The sequence below is a fragment of the Protopterus annectens genome, chromosome 5.part0 (genome assembly GCF_019279795.1).
Source record: "Protopterus annectens isolate FY-2018-M chromosome 5.part0, PAN1.0, whole genome shotgun sequence".
Lineage (NCBI taxonomy): Eukaryota > Metazoa > Chordata > Ceratodontiformes > Protopteridae > Protopterus > Protopterus annectens.
Window position 1 is genome coordinate 1,131,665,231 of NC_056735.1, and position 19,808 is coordinate 1,131,685,038.

Sequence of the window (19,808 nt, forward strand, 5' to 3'; positions counted from 1 at the left end):
TTGCAGCAACATGTATTTTCTAGACAAAAAAATGAAACTCAATGTATTGCGATATTGATTGATTTTAACGATCAGTAATTTTACCAGATAATCAAAAGCGTTCTGAGGTCCACTGCAAAGGTATGAGAGAAAACCAGGGACAATCGATACGCACATCTATGGTTGAGACTGTATAAGCACAGTACTCCAATTTCGTTTGTATAATTCCATTTTCTACGCTCTCCGCCAGCTTCATAGGATGACGTTGTTATGACAACAGTACACAACCATGGACCAGCAGCAATCGTGGTTTTCTCAAGAAGACTTAACTAGAAAGTCTGTATATTCTGTTGTTTTTATTCAGTGCACTATCTGCGTTTTGCATTTATCACCTGTAGGCACGAAAACCCATTTCAGAAAGAATAAAGCAGTTACCAAAAGTATCACCAACAGTAAAATACAAGAAATAATTACTAGACTGCCCTGAAGCTTTTAACCCAGAGGATATGCGTGAAAAACGCGTAGATGAAAATTACATTACAATAATACACTGTCATTTCAGTAGAAAATTTGGAACATAAAATCTACGTTCAGTTTTCACTGGGAACTAAAAAAACACTGGGACAACGGATTTACAGAATGTTTAAAGAAAAACGGCACTGTGGGAGGGAAGTATGCGTGACGCGAGAAAAGTGGGTGTTAGTTTGGCCAGTCTGAGTTCAAACTGAGGGACTCTTGTGCAAAACCTACACCGTCTCAGTGCTTGTCTGCTCCCACTCAAATAGTAAAAAATAAAATGCCTGCCTATAGTTTTCCATCGTACAAAAATACATCCTAGAGAGTGCAACGGGTACCGTTTGCCTCAACCATTTATCATATAAACTTCCGGCAAATGCATCCTTTTTCCGGTCCCGTCATTGGAATACAGTCGGACTGAAGGAAAAATCCTCTTATCTTCCATTCCCGTACTTTTCCGTTTCTCACCGTATAAGTTTAAGATAAATCATCTGCCTCCATGTGGGAACCGGAGGCACACCCTGCTAAATTGATTGACAGGTAGGTGAACGAACGAATTGATAGGTAGAAAAGGGCGAGGAGAACCGTGGCAGTATGAAAACGTCTGGGTGTGAAATTTATAAGTTTGTTTTATTGTAAGACTTAGTCGTGATTTTTTTTTTTGCTCTTTGTTCCTTTGGGTACATTTGAGAGAAATTCTGTTTATAATACCGGAAAGTTGTAGTTGTGTACAGCACTAAATCTAGTTATATTTTGCAATAAGCGAAGAAGTTTTAAGTTGTTTTACTGTGGTGTGTTTATGATAGATTCTGGATGTTATATTAAAATATGTTGTAGTACAGTTTCGTTTGCTTAAAATGACATCATTTTACTGCTGTTTTTATTAAATACATTTGAAAGAGTTTTTGGTGCATCTTTTATTAAACTGACCAGATGTTTAGTTTTAGTTCCAATTCGCATATCTTCTATTTGGTTTCCTCTCTGTAACTTCAAAAAGTTTTTATCATTGAAAAATCACCATTAAATTAAGCTGGGTAGTACGTGGCCGAACAGAGTGTAAAATGATGAGCCGTGACTTGTGCATTTCTGCCGTCGTAATGCTAGGTATAGCTGCTCAAGATGGAAGAGGCCAGTGAGTCAATATTGTTTCAGAGGGCATTACAGACACTGAGTGTTCAGGAACAATGCCTAGATAACTGTCTTGTGCCTTGCTTTTGTTACTGCTGTAGCCCAGAATCCTCGCAATGTCTGTTACTTTTGTTTTAAACAACATATTTTAAATATTTTTCTTCAGATATTTTTTGGCTTCTCTTCTCCACTGCTCGTCATTATACTGTCCCTGTTGTGTCTACCAGCTGCTGACCCCCCACCCCTGGACTTTAATCTGCTATATCTTGCTAGGGCCGGTCATGAAATAAGGTAGCCAAGGGCTTGGCTCATCTGTGCATCTATCCATAGCTGGCCTTGGGCATAGGCCAACTAGGCGGCCGCCTAGGGCACCGCTGTAGCAGGGGTGCTTTTCCTGTACTTATTTGGTGTAGGTAAACCAGGTTGGGGGCACCAGATGGTGTGGTAGTGGGTGTTGCGGAGCCCTTTTTCCTAGGGTACCAGTTGACCTAAGGCCACTCCTGCATCTATCTGGGGGAGGTGTACTTATGCTCTACCCCATTTATGCCCCCCTTCCCATATGTGAGCCCATGATTTAATGTGGGGGATGTGGGCATGCTGTGGAGATGTGCGATGTATTGTTTAACCATGTCTCGACCCGTTTTATAGGCACATCTACCATGTGCTGCCACCTCTAAGGATTGATACCATGAGTGCTCATTGACCCACCCACCTCTGGGCTGCATAACACCCATTCATTCCTGCCAATCTGTTGGTCACTCAAGCCACTAATCCAACACGGTTCGCCTAGAGAGTAGTAATTGTTTTATTCTTGTATGCCACTGGTGTGGCACTAAATATGTTTTGTTGGTGTATATTGCTTTGTATTACTGCTTTGATCCAGAACTGCTATATTGCTGAAAATTTGAGAGTTGCATTTTAAATATTTAGCTCTGCAAATTGTTTGTGCTGTATTTTGCTTTATTACAGTTCCAACCCAGAGTTGCTTTTGCTGACTATTGTTACTTTTACAGTACAGGTTTAAATGCTGGTGTCTGCAAGCATTTTGTTGTTGCATCTTGCTTGATGTGGCTGCTATAATCCAGTTTTGCTGCTTTGCTTCCAGTCAGTTATGTATTCTTGGTGGGGATATTTCTTTGTCACAGATGCCTTCCACACTGGTTTATTTCTAACCGTATATATTTTGTATGCACTTTATCTTCAATAACTTCAGTTCTTGTTTGCAGCAATCATCTTTCCATGAGCCAGTCAAAGTTCCTGTTAACATTCAAAGTATACAGCGTATCTGTCAACATCTTAACTCAAAAATTCTAGACAAAGTTAACATTAATGTGTGTGACAAAGGCCCCAGATCAGGGGCAGGTTTTCAGTATTGCTCATTTAAACTCAGAATGTTGCTAAAAAAAAACAGGTTTTGCATTAGCATGCATTTTCTGAAAAATATGTAGTCTGGAACTCAGATTTCTGTTAGTGAGTTCAATCCTCTGTAACTTGCCAGAAAACCACAATGAGAAACGGGGCAAAAATCTGGACATTCAGAAAAACCCTGTAGAGTTGAAGTAACATGCACAGTCACTATATGTTTGAGTTGCTGTCTGTAGCTATTGGTAGCAAGTAGTTGTAGTATACAGAGTATTGTCTGCCTTTCATTGTTGTAGAACGGGAACCTAAGCCACCTGCTACTGTCAGCATGCTGCAAAGCCTTACTAATGCTTGCTGTGTCTAATAGCAAGAGAACCTGTGGACTGTCGCAATGTATTGTCTCTTGGACACATCAAAGTAGCATAATAAGAGATTGAGGAGAGACTAAAGGGAGTGTAGAGCCAATATTCTAAAGGGATCTTACCTTACCAGGAGCAAACTCTGAGATTCCAAGCTCTGAGGTCAGGAGGGTGCAGTAGTAGATTTAGGTGTCAGGCTACAAATAGTTAATGTGGATTCTTAAGAATTTGGTATTTTAGTAGAGTTTATGATCTGGTGGGGAGAGGGTCAGGGATAAATTAATACACTGGAAGCAACTTTTGGGAGTAAACAAGCTATAGGAATCTGTCATGGACTGAGTATTCAGTTCTGTAGGCAAAAGGCTGTGAGGAAGACACACCTGGGCAAAAAGAACAGAGTGCCAATCTGGCTGCATAGGAATATGAGACTAGCAGTCTGGGCAAAGAGCGGGCATATAGGAGTTGGACAGGAGGTATTGGGAGGGTGTAGGTGGCACAGTACTAACAGTTAAGCAGAAAGCCAACAAATATGGTGAGGCGCAGAAGGGATCAAGAAGGGGGAGCAATTATTTTTAACATGTTTTATTAAATCATCACATTGTAAATGGTAACATGACTTTATCATGCAAATTAATAGGAAAATTAACTAATAAAAGTTTATTTAGGTATTGTCAGGCAGTATCCAGAGAAGTTTTCTTTAAGACTTTTCTTTTGCTCCAGTATGTATATAAGCTGTTTGGGTCCTGCCTTCCATTAAACCCTACTTCTCCTCCTGAACATTATGTTGCATGTACTGTTGGTACAAATTCCATTTATTTTTCCTTCAGTTTTGTAAAGATCTCGCCTCCAGTTCTCGTTTTACAATATTCAGTGCTTCAATTGCAGTTGGTTTAGATTTTGATATCTATTCTCCAGTAGTTGTTTTTGGCAGCCAATAGCATTAAACTTGGTACCACCTTACTGTTTCTAGGCAATTCAATTTGTGTACCCCAACTCAAAAGAATAATTTCCTTAGTTGCAACAGTTTGTTCCCTCAACATTTATGTCAAGGTACTCCTGTAGAGATTTTTTAAAAATCTTCCAATTCATTACATTCCTATAAAAACATGTGCCCTGTTGTTTCTTCCCCTAGCATACCGCAAGCAATTGCTACCCACCCAAGGAAAAAAAATCCTAGAAGTCTGCAAACAGTTCCAAGCAAAAATCCTAACCCTTCCAGATTTTGTTGCATACTTGGAAGCCTTAAAGTTCTTTCCATTGTTCCTTTGCACATTTCCATTCTTTTTATAACTTTCTCTAATTGATTCTTATACTTGACATACAATATTTTATAGACCCTGCTAATGAGCCCTTTATAACAGCAAGATCTAATCAAGACTATAACAAAACGTCTACCAGTGTTATTTTTCCACTCCTCTGCACCTTCCTATTTGTCTGTTCTCTGTCATGTCAACCTTTATGGGGAAGGCAGTTTATAGCCTGCAGTCCAAATTTCTGCTTAGCCTCCTCTCACTCTTTTTAACTTATCCTTCAGAGTTATTTGCCCCAAATACCTTGACTGTTTTACTAATTTCAACCAGTAAATAACCCCCTAGTGTATAATTTCAATGCTGTTTACTTGCAATTGTCCCTTATTAGTTAAATCTCCTCTTCATTCCCACTCTGGCTTAGTTTTTAGAATATTCTGCTGGATGGTTGTGGTAGTGTTTGTTCTCCTTAAGAACTTGTATCCAAATTCCTAGGCTCTGTTTTTCTGTCAGACTCACCCCCCATCATCCTCGTGTCTGTTCTCCTTAAGAACTTGTATCCAAATTCCCAAGCTCTGTTTTTCTGTCAGACTCACCCCCCATCATCCTCGTGTCTTTCCAGTTTGATTTATGACCTTCTGCTAGAGTTATATTTATGACCCTTAACTGTAAAGCACCCCTTCAAATCGGTTAACTTTAAACTTCCGTGTTCTGTGGCGAGAAACAGCTTATCCCAGTTAAGTCTTTTTATCTTCCTCAAGCAAATTCCAGTTAACATCTCCTCTGATTCGATAAAAGTAATCTGGCATTTGCATAAGACTAAATGGACTAAAACATTTTCACTTCTTGTATCTTGTTTGCTATAGCCATAATTGAGCTTCCAGCTTATCAGTTTTTATATTATATTTTGTTTCATTTTTTTCCCACATATCCTTAACTGGCATAACAGAATCCTTTTTAATCAGTACACTTAAAAACTTCATCTTGCCATGTTGGTATTGCTGAAGCAGTTCATGAGTGGGTACATATTAAGCTAAATAAAGACTGAAGGGAGATCACTGAAGACGGGGGGGAAAAGGAGGTACTGAATGAATACATTGCTTAATTGCTCTGATAAGAAAGCATGAGTGTGCCATACTGGGATAGAGGCAGGGTAGAATTTGTAGACTGGTGAATAGACGGTAGGATGGAGAAGGTGAAGAGGAAACTAGCTAGCCTTAGGAAGACGAGAGCACAAGAGCTAGATGGGCTAAACCTCCTAGAATCTTCACAAGTGTGTCCAGTGCACTGGTAGAGACCCTGATGAACATTTTCAACAGATCACTGGCTAGTACAGAAGTGCCAAAGGAGTGAAAGATGGCTAGATGATACCCTTATATGAGGGGGAATTGGGATAAATTCAGGGAACTACAGTGTTGTGAGCTGAAAAGTAGTGGTAGAGAAAATTCTGAGGGAGAAAACTATTAGTTTCCTAGTGGATGGCAGTATCCAATGTGAGAAGTTGGCACCTTCTACCCATGTAACATGATGTCTGTCAAATCTGTTCTAGTTTTATGACTGGGTTACAGGTCATCTTGAGCAGTAGAGGGTGGCTAACCAGGATTTGAGCAAATTTTAACTCCGTCCCACATAGGCTCATGGGAAACTGGAGGGTTCTGGATTATGGCCAAGCCTCAGAAGCTGGATTACTGCATGGGTGAATTGTAAGCGCAGAAGCTTGTGGTGAAAGGAACACCACCAAGAATTAAGCAAGTGGATACTGACGTACTGTTGGGGGGGGGGTGGTCTGAGTTGGAACATACTTAGACGAGTGATTGCTGAGACTGTCAGATACTTTGCCATCTATACCTTTACGCAGCAAACTTAAAAATTATTACCACACTGTTCATGTACAAGTCCAACTGAGCTGTACATGATAATCATGGTGTAAACTTGTCTACCCATCCGGTTATCAAGACTAGCCATAAAGGTAGCCAAAGCAAAGCTTTGTCTGACATATAGTGGTAACGTTATTCCAAAGGATAGGAATAAGTTGAGTTAAACAAGACTTTCTAGAGGATTAGGTTCTTATTTGTTGGTGTAGATTTAGTTTACTAATGCAGGTGTTTTGCAATGCCACTGATTTTGCGAAGAATTAGGGGGCCAGTCTTCAGTGTTTGAAAAGCTAGATGAGATCCCCTCTCAGCAACTTGTAGGTTACTGAGTAAGGAGAGTCATGCTAATCTCTCTGGGTAGTTGAAAGATTGAAGACCTTTAATTTTCTTGGTTAGAAATCTTTGCCGCCTTTTCCATTTGAGCAGTATTCTTGGATTTGTACATACCAAAGGGGGTATTGTCTCCAATGATGGGTCTTATAAGGGAAGAGTACAGTGGTAGGATAATTTCTTTGGATCTTGAAGGTATTCCCTTAGGAAGTAACTGGACCAGATGGATTTTCTGACTATGGTGGAAATATGATGATCACATGAAACAGAATTATACACAGAAGTAGTACCTAGGTCTTTTATGACCATATATGTCTAAAGAGGCGTGTCATTTACAATATGAGGTAGGAGCAAGTCTTCTGCCAAATGCTACTATGCTGCTCCTTTTTTTTTTTCCATTTAGTTTGAGACTTTTTTGATATAGGCTGTATAGTCTTGGCTTTCTCTTGGCAGTTCAGTAGGTATGTCGGAGGAGCCTTCCATCCCTAAAGCTATTTGTTTTAACCTTTGATTCTCTAAATACAGGTTAAGCACATGCAGAGGGGTTCACAATGTTTTAGGCACAAACACCTGACAAATGGAGCAGACCTTGTAATCGTGCAACCGTCCCAAACAAAAGAGCTACTGATCATGGGCGGCCTTGTGAAGTATCTGACGGCTGCACTTACACTTGCCCTTTCTGGATGACATAAACAGGCATTAAATGAAAGAAAAGGCCTGAAAGGTTCCCCAACAGGGCACTTATCTGATTTCTCAAATCTGATGGCCGTGAAGGCAGGAACACCCAGCGTTTGACTGGTGGCTTTGAAGTTCTGAGGGCTGGTGCGTACAGATGTCACTTTTATGGCCCACATTCCTTGAGCCATGTCAGACGTCCCATGCACCATTCAGTGACTGAAAACATTTGTATACTGGCCAGATGCACGCGAAGCAGGAGGAGTAAATAAACCCATATATTGAATACTGCAACATGGAAGAGAAGGACATCTATGGTTATGGTAAGATTTTACACAACTTTTCTTTCCTCTTGTGCATGTGTTGTTACCACAGTTCCCATTTCATATGTAATTTGCTCCTATCCTTTTCTAAAGATCCTAATTCCAGTTGATTATCTTCGTGTTTCACTGTTGCAGTCATCACCTCTGGGTTATCCCTGCTGTGGTAGCCCTCGGCCGGCCCAAATACCAAAGTCGATATTTTTCAGCATTGGCTGCCGTCACCTGTAGTCTGACGTCAGGTCGTCAGTGCTATAAAGCAAGGCAGCCGACATCATCACATCAGTCTTTCTTGCCGTGGAGCCCGTAGTAGAAGCAGTTTGCAAGAGTGCCGGTCAGTTGCTACCACAGTTTGAATGTCAGCTGAAAACATCTAAAGCGTAGTACCCCGTTGGGGACCCTTTTTTCTTGCACTAACCGATGTCCGAAAAGTTAACAATTGTCTTGCCTGTGGAAAGCAAATCCCACACCGAGACTTTCATTCTTTCTGCGTCACTTGTTTAGTCCCAGACCATGACATCCCCCGTTGCCGGTTCTGTGCCCTCTTTAACATGAGAACCATTCGCAGTAGAGCTCTTATTGTAGACCGGTATTTTTATGTTCCATCTTCACATTCTGAAATGGCGTCAGTCAGCCAACAATCCATGGACATTCCGAAAAAAAACGCAGCGATAGAGACAGACCACACAAGGCTAAGCCTTCCGACTCTACCGCTAAGCAGGTCGTCAGCTCTCCGAAATTCAGTGAGGCGGTTTTGCAGCCCCTGATGCCCGATTCGATATCTACGCAGGCCTCTACCAAGACCCTTTCGGAGTCTGGTATGCTGCAGAAATCTTCTTCTTCATCTGAGCCTTTGGCTGTTTCTGCCTCGGTTGGGTCCAGAGCTGCGACGCAGGTACCAGCCTCCGAGGAGGCCTTTCACACTACCGAATCTAGACAAAAAAACAACATCTTCTCATCCGACTACCATTTCTCTCGGACCGACTGATTTAGAAAATTTGTTTCTAGCCACCATCTTGCCCCTGCTCCACTGCTCCACCACCTCAAGCACAAATGCTTAAAATGGCGGAGGATCTCATCTCCCTTATCAGGAGAAGTCAGACCACAACTTCTAAAAGAAAAAGATGCCCTTCTCCAAAAATTATGACAGAACAGGATTGTAAGGAATGTGACTATTCAGATTTTGAAGAGGAACAACCTCTGACTGCTTTTGAGGATTCAAATGCAGAGGAATCCATCCCTTCTGCCTCCCCTCCAGATGACCTTTCCTTTGGGGAAACCCTTCACATACTCTGGGAACATTTCCAATGGGAAACTCAGGATTTCCACCAGTCTAAGAAAATAGTTGGAGAGTTTCTGGACCTGCCCCAGCACAGACCACTGGCCACCCCCCTATATTTAGAAGTGGTGGATAATGTTTGCCATGAATCCTGCTTAGCCTCCGATGCCCTCCCACCTGCTCCCAGTAAACCTGACAGGTATTGCAGGGTACCAGATTCTCACAAATGCCTGTACAGAAATCCTGCTGCAGACCCAGAGGTCATTACACAGGGACCCAAAGGAGCTAAGACTAGTTCTGCCAAGAATCCTCTTCCTTCTGACAAGGATTCCAGAGCACTGGACAGATGGGGTAAAAAAGTATACACCTCTGCAACCTTAGCTATAAGTGCACTCAACTGTCCGTTCCATATGTTAAAATATCAACACACCTTGGGACTATTAAAACAAAATATTTCAACCTTTCCTGATTATGCCAATTCGAAAGAGTTAGCGTATTTACTGCACTCTTACTTATCAAGTGGCCAAACACTCATCACACTGTGGATATGACGCCCTAGAAGCCTCTAGCAGAGCAGCAGTGTCAGGATCTGTCATTAGGAGACATGACAGGATCAGGGAGAGGTTGTTCCTTCAGCCATGCAAGTCTAAACTAATTGATGCAACCCTGGATAAGGACTGCTTGTTTGGAGTAAAAGCAAAATCTATGCAAAGGAGTAGAAGATTTCTTTCAGGTTCAACCTCCCAGGTTCAGCAGGAACTTTCCCTCTAAGCACTGGTCCTTCCCTGTACCTAGCCAACAGGGCCATGCCCTGCAGGGACAGACCATCCAGGCCCTTATCCCAGGGCCAGCAGAGAAGCAAATGGTGGACCACTTCCGCCCCAAGGGCAGGGAGTTCTAAGCCACCCTTCTATGGCAAAAACTCCCAATGACTTTCTCTCCGCCCTCCCTTCACTCACCAAAAGTTAGGAGGTAGGCTCTCCCTCTGCAAAGAAAATTGGCTTTCTGTAACAAAGGAGCAATAGGTCTTAGAGAATTTGTATCCCTGAAAAATGATCTTTTTCAGCTAACTCCCAATTCCAAGAGGGTACCCAGACTTATTTCCAAATCAGTGGCAGAGGCATTGAAATAGGTTCAAACTCTCATATCCCAGGGGGCAGTGGAACCTGTCCCCTCAGATCAAACAGACAAAGGCTTTTATTCCAGACTATTCCTTGTTCCCAGAAAAGAGGGCACTTGGTACCCCATCCTGGATCTGTCCATTCTGAACACCACCCTGGTGGTCCCCAGATTCAAAATGCTAACTTTGCAGTAGCTGCTGCGTATGCTGACAAAAAATGCTTGGTTAGTGACCCTAGACCTAAAAGATGCCTACCTCCACATCCCCATAAGGGAATCCTGCAGGAAATTCCTGCGCGTCAGAGCAGGCTGACACTTTATCTGCGCTACCCTTTGGCTTATCTACTGCACCCAGAGTATTCACCAAATGCTTAGCCCCAGCATAGTATTTTGCAGATGGAGAAATATACAGGTTTACCTTTATCTGGACGACTGTCTTTCAGGCAGAGTGCAAAGAAAAGCTGCTCCAGGACCTTCTCTTTGTGAAAACCCTCCTTACTTCCCTAGGGTTCAACATCACGAGAGGAAATCAAAATGAACACCCTCCAGGAAGATCATTTTCTTGGGAGCACTGCTGGACACAACATCCCAAATGGTCTTCCTATCCCCAGTAAAGTAGAGCTTCCTGCCTCTCTACTTCACCCAGCTGGTTTCCAGAAGTCACCTCACTGCGAGGAAGTTCCTGCAAGCCCTGGGGTACATGGCATCGTGCATCCTTTTAATTCCTCTGGCCAGGCTTCACATGTGGTATCTGAAGAACCTTTGGTGTCAGAACTCTCAGCCCCTAGAGATCCCCTCTCCCTCTGATGCCATGTATAAGGGCTGAGTTTCTCTGGTGGGCAGGGACCTGTGTTAAGAACAAGGGGCTTCCTTCCATCTTCCTCCCTACTAGCCAGACCATCTCCGACATTGTTTGGGGCACTTATCGAGCAGGCAGGTGCACCCAAGTTCTTTGAGATGCCCAGCACCTTCCCTTGCTCATCATTCCGAAAGAAATGATGGTAGTACAAAAAGCTCTGACATCCTTCTAAACCCCATCTTAGGTCAGGGGTTCTCACCACAGTAATGTGGTACATCAACAAATTGGGGGGGAGGCAATCTTACCCTCTGTGCAGGCTAGCCATGAACCCCTGGCTGACAGCCACCTCCATGGGTCTACATCTAATTGCTCAATACCCACCAGGGCTCAACAACACCCTGGTAGGCCACCTAAGCAGAAACTTACTGGACCCCCACGAATGGCAGCTCCACTGAAAAATCTTTCTGCAAATCACTCAGGACTCCGGAGGTGGATCTCTTTTTTTTTTTTTTTTTTTTTTTTTTGCACCTCAACCACCAGCTGAAAAAATTCTGCACCAGGGAGTATCGCCACCTAGCGTGGAATGTGGATGCCTTGACATTTCCCCTGGAACTCCCTCTTTGTGTACGCTTTCCCTCCTCTGCCTCCTATTCCCAAGGTACTGATCAAAATAAGGGAGGAGAGACCAAAGGCCATCCTCATTGCTCCAGACTGGCCCAGACAGCATTGGTACCCCTTAATGCGCAGTCTGACTTTTTACAGCCCCTCGGGCAGCTTCCCCTGATCTCAGACCTCTTGACCCAGGTGAGGGGGGGATACTGCACCCAGCCTTGCATACTCTCAATCTTTCAGCATGGCTAATACTTTAAAAGCAAACAAGGGGTCCCTGTTAAACAGGTCCTGGACATTATCCCAGAGGCCAGAAGGCCCAGCACCAGAAAATATTACACAAGGAAATGGAAATGATTCTTCTCCTGGAGCCAGTCCAGAGGGGCCAGTATCTCACATCCTTCCATCCCTCTTATCTTGGACTACCTAGCCAAGTTGGTCAGTAGTGGCTTTTCTCTTCTATTAAAATCCATGCCTCAGCCATTTCAGCTCATTCCGATTCAGACCTACCCCTCTTCTCACATCCTTTGATTAAACAATTCCTCAGAGGGGCATCTAATATCAGACCTCCGAGAAGGCCTCCCATGCTGGTCTGGGACCTGAATTATGTTTTAGAAAAACTAACCTTGCCTCCATTCGAACCTGCTGCTTCAGCAGAATTGAAATACCTCTCCTGGAAAACTGCTTTCCTACTAGCTACCACCTCAGCCAGAAGGGTTTCAGAACTTCAGGCACTCATGGCTGTTGAGCCCTTCATCATTTTCCATGCAGACAGGGTCTCCCTGAGGACTAACCCCTCCTTTATGCTCAAGGTGGTATCTGATGTGACCCTCAACCAGGCCATACATCTACCCACCTTCTTTCCCAACCCTCAAAACAAGGGGGAAAGAATTCTGCACTCACTAGACCTGCACAGACAACTCCGATACTACATGGACCGTACTAAGCCCTTCAGAAAAGCAGACAAGCTTCTTGTCAGCATTGCCCCAGGGGCAGAGGGGAAGCCCATTTCCAAGCAAACAGTTTCCAAATGGATGTCACACCGTATCCATTTGTATTACAGACTACATGGTAAATCCCCCCAGTCTATTCATGCCCATTCCACTAGTGCAGCCTCCACTTCCACAGCCTTTCTCAGAGGAGTCCCCACCAAGGACATCTTGGAAGCTGCCACCTGGACCTTTGTTCATACCTTAAAGCTTTGCCACTTATCTCTTTTTTTTTTCTAAGTCTAGGGCTGGGTTTGCCTCTGCAGGGCTTGCTGACCCATGCCTAGGGCTGTAACCTATCCCCCTCATCTCCTCAGCTTTGGGAATCCTCCCACAGGTGATGACTGCAACAGTGAAACACGAAGAACATAGTACAGTTGTGTACACTTACCATAAATTTAGATGTTGGAGTGTATCCACTATTGCAGTCCTGCCCCCCCCCCCATTTCCCTTATATCTTCTTTCCCTAGGGGGGCATAAGCTTCCCACTGTGGCTTTTAGCCATCAGGACCATTTTACCTTATTTCCTTGTGCTTCTGACAGGTTAGGGCAAGAAAAACTGATGCAATTACATTGACTCTGGTATTTGGGCCGGCCGAGGGCTATGTTATTTTTTTGCAGCCACCATAATTGCACTCAGCAAGGTCTTATTAGGCAATTCTGATTTCTGTATCATAGCTCAAAAAATAATTTCCTTAGTTACACCAATTTGCTCACCCAGCATCTCTGACAGAGCAGTCTTCAGGGAATCTTTAAAGTCTGCTAAATCATAAAGGTCCAGAAAATGTGTTCCCAGTTACCTCTTTTTTTTTTTTCTCCATCGCACCTATAACATTTGCTGTCTACCTGTGGAAAAATTCTTTGGAATCTACATAAGTATTTTTATACCCTAAGTAAACACTTCCAAGCAAAGATCCTAAATCTTCTAGACTTTGTTGCATATTTGGGAGACGTGGGTTTACATTAAGCGTTACTATTTTTTCAGGAGTAGCCAGCATGGAGGATAATATCAAAAGCCTTAGCTGGGCTGAGATAAACACCTTTTCGAAGAAGCTTACTAGATTCAGAAGAAAGGATCTGCCCTTCACAAAACCAAACTGTTCGGGATCCAGATCCCTATGTCTGCCTCAGAGTTCTGCTATGATATGTTCTATGGCTTTGCATATAAGGCTGGAGAGGCTGATGGGTCTTTTAGTATCTGGGTCTGTAGAGGGGACAGCCTTGTGTAGGGAAGTCACAGTGGATGTTCTTCAGACATCCAGAACAAACCCTGTAGATGGGCGGAGATTGAGCAGTTTTAAGTAGAGGCTCAGATTGTGCACACTTGGCACTGATGAGGACGCGGCCTGGTATGTTACCCTGCCCCTTGGAAGAAGTATTTTTAGCCTTTGACAGGTATTCTAAGACCTGCTTATTGGTGATTACAGGGGAAACAATTCACAGGGATAGTGGGGGCACTGATGTGGTTAGGAGAGATAGTTGGCACTGAATTTGTCTGCTGATATATTGGCTATATCCTTGGGGACAGAATGGGTGATATTATGGATCAGCTTAGCGCATTTTTGGACATTATTTACTTATGCAAGATAATGAAGGAATAAAACAATTGGTTTTCTTTTCGAGTCTGTAGCCACCTTAAGTTCATACTCTGCTTTACATGTTCTAATTGTGTTTTAAGTTGCTTGTTTATTTTGTTCTAGTCTTGAAGTAGGGAGATGGGGATTTCTTGAACTTTTCATTATTTTTCTTTTTTCACTTTATTAATGCAGGAGTTGCACTAGAGAGATTTATTCCTGAAATTACCATTTATATTTAAGGCAAATAAGTACTGGCATTTCTATGCAACTGTTAAGATGCTGGTAAACGTGGTATCCCTTTCAAGTTGGGTCCATTTGCAAGGGAATGTTGGGAATTTTGCATAGGTCTACTACAAACTGAAATAGGTTTGCCTTTAAGTCCCTAAAGATAGTTTCAGTTGATGCTGGGGTGGTACCACTAGACATGACAGAGAAGGTAACCGATTTGTGGTCAGATTTAACCAGGGTTGAGAAGATGCAGGGGGGGGGGGCTAGGTTGGTATGGACCAGGTCAAGGATATTTGGAGCCTCTAGTGGGTAGTTTTAAAATTTGCTTCAGTACATTGGTATTAACGAAGATTCTGAAACACTGAGCATATTTGTTTTTAGAGGGATAAGTGTGCCAGTTAATGCCTGGGAAATTGAAGTCTCCTAGTAAAAAGGTATTTGGTTTGATGTTTCACTCTCTGTGGCAAGGTAATTTCGGTGACCTTTTGGCAAAATTGATGTGGATCTGCATCTATCAGTGAAGTAATATTTGGATTTGGTAAGAGTGATTTTAGATGTCCAGAATTGCCAATTTATGGTTATGGGTAATTTGATAAGAAGTAATGGGGTTTCTAACAAACTTAGATACTCCCCTGTAGTTACCCAAGGGTCTGAAAGAATAATAGGCACTAGACCCTAATGTAGGGGGAGTGCTGTCATTGCATTGAAACTATGTCTTGGTAACTGCACAAATATGAGTGTGTTAGAGTTGCAGGAGGGCCTCAGGTTCTGTCACCTGTCTGTTTAGACTTCTAGCATTGAGTAGTGCCACTTTTGATTTGTCCAAATTTTGTTTGCATTTTCTTTGTAGAATGCCCAATGGGGGGGGGGGGGGGCACTGCCTAAAAAGGTCCCATGGTGGCAGCAAAGGCTTTATCCAGTACGTGAAAACCCTAATATGTGCGGTGTAAGCCATCCCTGGCAAAACAGGAAATGTTATCTACCATATAATCTCAGGCTGACGCATACTGGATCCCTGCAGAATGACACCAACTGCTTAGTCAATTGTTAAACGCAGTTGTCTTGTCTTTGTATCTAGGCATCACTCTTGATGAAGGCATGATACAATTAAAGACCAGTGACTTTCCTGTCTGTAATGCATGCACAGTAAGTTTCAAGACACTCTGGGTGAAGTGCCTCCGGTCATTTGCTTCCACATGAGCCCACCACTAAGTCTTAATCTGTCTAGCTTAAGGGACCCTGTAACATCATAGATGCTGGTACCAGATCAGCAGCTTACAGTCACCCTGTTCTTGTCCATTCATGGTGAATGTGGAGTTTGTATGCCTCGCTATGATTAAAACATTTCCCTGTTTGAAAGCAGACTTAATGAGCCTTAAGAGCTTAGGCTTGCTTTCCTGATGACTCTTGGATGAGCTCTGTGGATTTGCAGTACATGTTAGTGGAGAAAGGAGTACATGTTGCCTTGTTTGCTGGCGGCTGGGATATTTTAAAGTAAGTTCTACATTATTTTGCCAAGTTTTTCTTTACAGCCTTTATATATGTTATGGGTCTAGTAGTATGTGTTTATTGATGTGTTGTTCCGGAGGTATGATGCTTACTGATAGTATAGCCTGTGAGATGAAGCAATCCTTTCCTATCAACTGGTAGAAGAAGTGAACAGCTGGTAAGCATAAGGCAGATGTTCTTCATGTTTCACTGTTGCAGTCATCACACTTGGGTTATCTGCCTGCAGGTAGCCCTCAGTCAGCCCAAATACCAGAGACTTGGTATTTCTGTGTCGGTTGCTGTCGCTTCAGGACTGACGTCAGGTCATCAGGGGTATAAAAACAGGCAGCCGATGCCATTACATCAGTCTTTCTTGTCGAGGAGCCCGAAGCAGAAGCAGTTTGCACGAGTGCTGGTCGGCTGCTACCCGAGTTTTCGTGTCCTAATTGAATCAAACTGAAGTCTTCTAAAGCTAAGTAGCCCATTGGGGATCCTTTTTTCTTGCTCTTACTGATGTCAGAAAAAGTTAATAATTGTCTCACCTGTGGAAAGCAAATACCACATTGAGATTTCCATTCTTACTGCGTCACCTGTTTAGGCCCAGACCACCATGTACCTCGCTGTTGGTTTTATGCTTTGTTCAACGCCCAAACTATTCGTTGCCAGGCCCTTATTGTTGCTAAATACTTTCGCTCCCGATCTCCCTATTCCGAAATGGCTTTGGTAAGCCATCCGACTACCGATCTCCCAAAACAAGTAAGGATAAAGACGGAGACAGACCATACAGGTCCAAAACTGCCGACGATGCTTCCGTTAAGCTAGTCACCAGTTCGCCGGTACTCAGTGAGGCGCTTTCGCAGCCCCTGATGCCCGCTTTGATGGATTCGCAGGCTGCTACCGAGACCCGTTTGGAGTCCGGTATGCAACAAGACTCTTCTTTGATTACGGAACCTGCGGTTGTCTCTGCCTTGGATGGGTCCAGAGCCGCTGTGCAGGCACCAGCTTCTGAGGAAGTTGTTCGCACTACCGATATTCAACACAAACCGATGACTTCAGTCCTAAACTACAGAGTTTCTAAACCAAGAGTATGAGCTAAGCCTAAACAAAAAAACGACAACCCAGACTCAAGCACCTGTTTCTTTGCCACAGCATCAAATGCTTAAAATGGCAGAAGACCTGATTATGCTGATTAGGGGAAGCCAGCCTTCTCCTACTAAGTGAAAAAGAGATCTGTCCCTAGCAGCTTTAACAGACCAAGAGTCTGACAACTCTGAGGTTTCTGAATATGAAGACATGCCTTTATCTGCTTATGAGGATTCAGATGCAGAGGAATCCATTCCCCCTGCTTCCCCTCCAGAGGATTTTTCTTTTGGTGAAACCCTACATACTTTGAGAGCATTTCCACTGGAAATGCCAAGACTATCCTCAGTCCAAAAAGAGACTCGGGGAATTTTTTGATTTGCCACAACATAGACCTTTAGCAATACCTTCAGTTCTGGATGTTGTGGATGATGTCTCTATGGAATCCAGTCTAACTCCTGATACTTTACCCCCTGCTCTAAGGAAACCAGACAGGTACTACAGAGTCCCTGACACTCACAAATTTCTTTTCAAAAATCTTACTGCTGACCCAGAGGTCATTTCTCAGGGGCCTAAAGGTATAAAAGCAACTACAGCTAAGATTCCCGAGCTTTAGACAGATGGGGTAAAAAAAGTATACACCTCTGCAACTCTTGCCATTAGGGCATTGAATTGACAGTTTCACATGCTGAAATACCAGCAACATATTATGGAATTTATTAAGCAAAAATTATCTACCTTTACAGACTGTGCAGAAAATAAAGAATTACAAGAGCTTGTGTATTCTGCAAGCCAAGTCAGCAAGCATATTTTGCAATGTGGCTTTGACGCTCTAGAAGCATTTTGCAGGGCAGCAGTCACTGGTTCTGTACTGAGAAGGCATGCTTGGCTTAAGGAGCAGACCTTGCCAGACCATGTCAAATCAAAATTAGTAGATGCTCCTTTGAACAAGGACAATCTGTTTGGCACCAAAGCAGAAGAGGTCCTAAAAAAGATGGAAGAAAAAGCTAAATCTATGCAGACAGTCTAAAAGATTTTTTTGCAAGTGCAGCCTCCTAGATTCAGTAGACATTGCCCCTTGAAGCATTAGTCCTTTCCAGCCTCCTCAAGTCCAACTTAGACTAGACCCAGGAGTAACAGACACCTCTGATTACAATCTCAGAGTATGCAGAGATCTAAGCAATGCAGTGCTTCCACTTCAAAACCAGGGAGTGCTAAGCCACCCCTTATGGAAAGAATTCACTATGACTTCTCAACCCCACTCCTCACCTCTGCCAAACTGCTCATGCCCCTAGGAGAAAAACTTGCCCATCATGCAAAAAACTGGACCTCCATCACCAAAGACCGATGGGTCCTCAATACTGTACCCCCGGGGGTACAAATTTTACTTCCATTCACTGCCATCCCCAAAAGGGCTCCCAGACCTTCCTCGAAACCAGTGGGCAGAGGCACAAAACCAAGTTCAATCCCTGCTCTCCATAAGGGCAATTCATCCTGTTCTTGCAGAATAGATAGGTCAAGGGTTCTATTCCAGACTTTTCCTGCTACCCAGGAAATATGGCACTTGGCGCCCAATACTAGATCTTTCCATTCTAAACACCTTCCTGGTGGTACCAAAATTCAAAATGCTCACCCTTCAGCAGCTTCTCCCTGTGCTGGCCAAAGATGCCTGGTTAGCCACCCTAGACCTAAAAGAAGGCTGTATGCACATCCCTATCAGGGACTCATGCAGGGAATACCTGCGTTTCAGGGCAGGATCAATGCATTATCAGTTCTACGCGCTTCCCTTTGGCTTATCTACTGCTCTCAGAGTATTCACAAAACGCCTGACTCCTCCAGCCATTGCCTATTGCAGACAGAGACGTTCAAATTTACCCATACTTGGACGATTGCCTGATTCAGGCAGTCAGGAAAAGCTGTTGTAGCACCTGACATTTGTAAAGAACCTTCTAACCTCCCTGGGGTACACTATCAATGAAAAGAAATCAAAACTAGTTTCCAGTCAAAAGATTGTATTCCTGGGAGCAAGCTTGGACGCAGCATCCCAGATGGCATTCCTTACTCCAGAAAAACAAGCCTTTCTGACTGGCTACTTCATCAAATGGCCACCAGAACCCAGCTATCTGCAAGGAAAAGCCTAGGGTTCATGGCCTCTTGCATTCTACTAATTCCATATGAAGAAACTTCAGTGGTACTTAAAAAGTCTTTGGTGCCAACATTCTCAGGACCTGGACACAGTCATACCTATCGTACCTTGTCTAAGGACATAGTTTCTTTGGTGGGCAGCAGCATGCAACCACAACAAGGTACTTCCCTTTACTCAACCCCACACCACCCAGACCGTAACCACAGACGCATCAGACTATGCCTGGGGGGCACACCTGGACTACAAGTGCATTCAGGGCCACTGGAGCCCAAGTCAGATTCATCTGCACATCAACCAAAAAGAGATGCTATCTGTTCAGCACGCTCTGACAGCTTTCAAATCCCTACTCTCACCAGGACCCCTACTAATAAAAACAGACAACACCACAGTTATGTGGTACATCAACAAGCGGAGGGAAATCACTCTTACCTACTCTGCGGGCTAGCCATGGCCCAGTGAAACACTGGCTTGGATATGCATATTCATCTGCAAGCTGAATTCCTGCCAGGCAAACAAAACTCTCTGGCAGACGACATAAGCAGAAATCTCCTAGACCTACACGAGTGGCAATTGGACCCCAGCACTTTCAGCCTTCTAATCCAGAAATGGGGGACCCCGGAGGTGGACTTTTTGCCTCCCACCTACCGCTCAGCAAATTTTGCACTAGGACACCTCACAACAGGGCCTGGAAAGTGGATGCCCTA

General features: G+C 43.5%; 1 protein-coding gene across 1 annotated transcript in view; it reads left to right on the plus strand.

The window, feature by feature from the left end:
- Positions 1-678: 678 nt before the first annotated feature.
- The window catches only part of LOC122801553 (LIM and senescent cell antigen-like-containing domain protein 1), a 1,529,428-nt gene continuing 1,510,298 nt past the window's right edge, over positions 679-19,808 (plus strand). Inside the window, exon 1 of the mRNA XM_044070988.1 lies at positions 679-1,035. Coding sequence (XP_043926923.1) covers positions 995-1,035 — 41 coding nt within the window. The 5' untranslated portion in view covers positions 679-994. The remainder of the gene's footprint in view (positions 1,036-19,808) is intronic.